This window comes from Planococcus citri, chromosome 5, assembly GCF_950023065.1.
Source record: "Planococcus citri chromosome 5, ihPlaCitr1.1, whole genome shotgun sequence".
NCBI classification, from domain to species: Eukaryota; Metazoa; Arthropoda; class Insecta; order Hemiptera; family Pseudococcidae; genus Planococcus; species Planococcus citri.
This window is the reverse complement of record NC_088681.1, coordinates 18,001,880-18,005,639: the sequence shown is the minus strand read 5'-3', so window position 1 is coordinate 18,005,639 and position 3,760 is coordinate 18,001,880. Positions and strand designations below refer to the sequence as shown.

The following is a 3,760-nucleotide window of genomic DNA, read 5'->3' as shown; positions in this document are numbered from 1 at the left end:
AAAAAATTGATAAAAATCACACACTTACAAGGAAACCACTTGAGATGTCGGCCTCCGATTTGAACGGGACCGCAATTTTTGAAAAGAGCATGTTCTAAAACCCCCAAATCCAAATTTTCAGCTGCCCAAGTACATTTTTCGACTTTTGGCGAATTTTTAAAAATCCAAAATTGACTATTTTGGTGATTTATGCTTTTTTCAAAAAAAGTACGTACTTGATCAGTAAAAATGTTCAAAATAAATCCTAAAACTGATATTAACCCCCCAAATCCGAATGCAATTTGAATTTCTTACTATGAAAAAAGCTGGTCAAAAAACCACTCTTGAGGTGTTCCTCCCAAAACCGACTTAAATGCGGATAAACTTGTTAAACAGATCGAGTATAACACACAACTCGATTTTTAGCTACCCAATTTCATATTCACACTTTCTGGAGCAAATTCAAAATTCTAGAGAAATTTAAAAATCGCGCTGGAGGCTCCAGATTGGTGGGAAATGGCGGAATTCGGTCTTGGGAGGTTAGTTATGGATTAAATACAGCGATTCGCACAAATTTCGTAAAATTCCTCGCAAATGGGAAACTTTTGATTTTTTGGATTTTTTATTTGAAAAAAACTGGTCAAAAAGTCACTTTTGAGGTGTCCCTTCCAAAACCGACTAAAATGTGGATAAACTTGTTAAACAGATCGAGTATATAACACACAACTCGATTTTTAGCTGCCCAACTTCATATTCACGCCTTCTGGGGCAAATTCAAAATTCGGGAGAAATTGTAAAATAGTGCTGGAGGCTCCAGAATGGCTGGAAATGGCGAAATTTGGATTTAGGGGGTTAATATCAGTTTTAGAATTTATTTTGAACATTTTTACTGATCAAGTACATACTTTTTTTAAAAAAAGCATAAATCACCAAAATAGTCAATTTTGGATTTTCAAAAATTCACCAAAATCGAAAAATGAACTTGGGCAGCTGGAAATTTGGATTTTGAGGTTTTAGAACATGCTCTTTCCAAAAATCGCGGTCCCGTTCAAATCGGAGGCGGACACCTCAAGAGGTTCCCTTGTTAGCAAAAAAATTAAAATTCGTTTATTTTTTGAATTTTTTCGGATTTTGATTTTTTTGTAATGAGTTTATTTTATTGAGTGAAAGGGGGTTTTCAACCTTTTCAACGGATTCGTAAACATAGGGGTCAATTGGGTCAACTTCACCAGTCAACACTTTTTTTTCATGTTTTAAATAAAAAAATCGCATTTCTTCGCAAACTTTCAATTGTTTTAAAGCGACTTCACGAAATAATGCCATCCCAATTTTTTAATAATTGTTGTTGAGCATGGAAAGTTGTCCATAATACATATGAAGAGTCCAGGGAAAGAACCAGGTAAGTCAATTTTTTTCAAAAATGAGTTTAGGGTTGAATTAAATTCACACTGAGAAGTAGAAAAATGTAGTCCATTTACATTTTGAAAAAAATCGATTTTTCGTGGTTAAAATGGCCTTTAAAAAAAAGAGGAGAAGAGAAAAATGAGCCGAGACGAAATGTGAGGCGACAGGAAGAAAATTTCAACATCGTCAACTATTTAGAATACAAAAATTTTTCATTATGTCATCATAATAATAGATTTTCATCGAATTCAAGTTGTTGCGAAACACTGATTTTTCGATTTTTTGCTTGATTTTTTCACGAAAACAGTGACTTTTCAAGTCGTGACTGGCTCATCTCTTCATTTTTTTCCTACAATGCCTCAAGTTGTGTTTGTGGGATGTTGTGTGATGTATTTCCAGTCATTACCTTGATGAAATTCAAATTCGCTACAAAATTGGAGCCTTCTGATAGATACTTCAAAACGCCGTAACTCAGAAGTTTGAAAAAGTGACTTACCTGGTTCTTTCCCTGGACTCTTCATATATTTTTTTTAGAATTTTTGAGAGTAGGAACAATATGATTACTATTTTTTGAAACTTTTCGGCCCTATTTTTCGTACGAAAACAAGTGGCAATACTGATTTTTATGATATCCCCAAAAAGCCTTTCAAACCCCCTAACTATCAGTAATAGTTCCATTTGGGTAGGTATTGCGGTTATCGAGTAAAATTTCAAAACAAATCGCTGACCCCCCCCCCCTCCTACCACTTCTTGGTTGAATTGACGTGGAATGACCCACATATGTATATGTATAATTGACACAATTTTATAAACTCATTCAATACTACAATAAAAAAATAACAAGTCTATATTATCACGTATAAAATTTATCGCTGCATGTTCCACGTATGCTTTTATATTACCTAGTAATAATACCATACAAATTAACAGAAGAAGAAAATTCAACAATCAAGATGAGATATGGTAAGTAATAAAAAATCATAATAAGTATGGTAATACGATAAGAACACCACAAAAAATAAAGCCAGTACACCTATTACCTACATTATTTTGATAGGTAGGTATAGGTAAGTAAAAATGACATATTAAATGCAATAATAATTACGAATTTTGTAAAAAAAAAAATCATCACGATTCTCAAGAGATGATTAAATAACAAAAATTGATGAAAATTATGAACTTTAAAATTTTTCTCCTCGAATACGACGAGCTAATTGGATATCTTTGGGCATAATAGTGACACGTTTGGCATGAATGGCACAAAGATTGGTGTCTTCGAAAAGTCCAATTAAATAGGCTTCGCAAGCCTCCTGCAAAGCACTAATCGCAGCGCATTGGAAACGTAATTCATGCTTGTAATCTTGAGCAATTTCACGTACCAATCGTTGGAAAGGTAATTTACGAATAAGTAATTCGGTTGATTTCTGGTACCGACGAATTTCTCGAAGTGCCACCGTACCAGGGCGATAACGATGCGGTTTTTTGATACGAGTTTTGATGTGAGATGGTGTGGTTTTTGCGCTTTTACGAGCTACTTTCGTTGCAAGCTGATTGTAAACAAACGGAGTGGTCGATTTGCGGGCTGTTTGCTTGGTTCGAGCCATTTCCTGTAATGAGATGCAAAATATATGAGTTGAATTGACAATGCGGACTAGAGCTAATCAACGATTAAGGAGATCGGTAGGTATCCTATTCGTACACGAATGTATCACGAATTTAACACGTGTGGATTTGATGAATCTGATTGTGAGTCATGTGCTGATAAAGTGCGAGGATCGTATCGATGATGATATTCTACACTTTTACCATCCTCCCTCCCTAAAAAGCACAAAACCAAACTTAAATTTTTGAAAAAAAAATGATTCAAAAGCACAAAAAAATTAAAAAGATTTTAAAAAACACAATATTTCTGCACAAACAAAATTATGGAAGCCAAAACCAAAATCCAATCGATCGATCTAAATTATGAAAAACTACCAACCAAATAGAACGTTATTGCAAGCTTTTTTGGTGCAACGATCTACAAAACAATGACGTAATCATGTCACGAATTACCGACTCTTCAAATCAACACCAATTCAGATATTAAATACTCGTATTTAGAACAAAAACATGTGCTTACCTAGATAACTGAAGAACGGACCAATTTCACCATAAAATTAACCCGTTACAAATTGAAATTTTTCATAAATACCTACTCGAGTGAAAATCCCTGATTATGTTATTCGTGGGAGCAATTTGATAACAAAACGAAATACTCGTACATATAAACTGATAAACAACCGGGCTACAAGTCAGTGACTAATTCAAGAACTGAAAGCGAAATCCGTTAATCACCACACGTTCTTGCGAATGCGATTTAGCATTAAAAAGATTA

The 3,760-nt window shown here is 34.1% G+C and overlaps 1 protein-coding gene across 3 annotated transcripts; it reads right to left on the bottom strand.

Annotated features, from left to right (window-relative positions):
- Positions 1-2,214: 2,214 nt before the first annotated feature.
- LOC135848459 (uncharacterized) lies at positions 2,215-3,760 on the bottom strand. Of its 3 annotated transcripts, none has more exons than XM_065368368.1 (2): positions 3,582-3,760; positions 2,215-2,990 (listed from the first exon to the last, which is right to left on the bottom strand). In XM_065368368.1, exon 2 carries the CDS (start codon positions 2,985-2,987, stop codon positions 2,565-2,567), a length of 423 nt encoding a protein of 140 aa, XP_065224440.1. In that variant the 5' UTR covers positions 2,988-2,990; positions 3,582-3,760; the 3' UTR covers positions 2,215-2,564. The 3 variants fall into 3 exon arrangements, with proteins under 3 accessions (XP_065224440.1, XP_065224439.1, XP_065224441.1); XM_065368367.1 differs by having other exon boundaries at positions 3,506-3,758; XM_065368369.1 differs by lacking the exon at positions 3,582-3,760 and adding an exon at positions 3,083-3,201.

Bases quoted from the DNA above. Each gene is read 5' to 3' on its own strand.
- LOC135848459 (XM_065368368.1), bottom strand. From the start codon at position 2,987: ATGGCTCGAACCAAGCAAACAGCCCGCAAATCGACCACTCCGTTTGTT.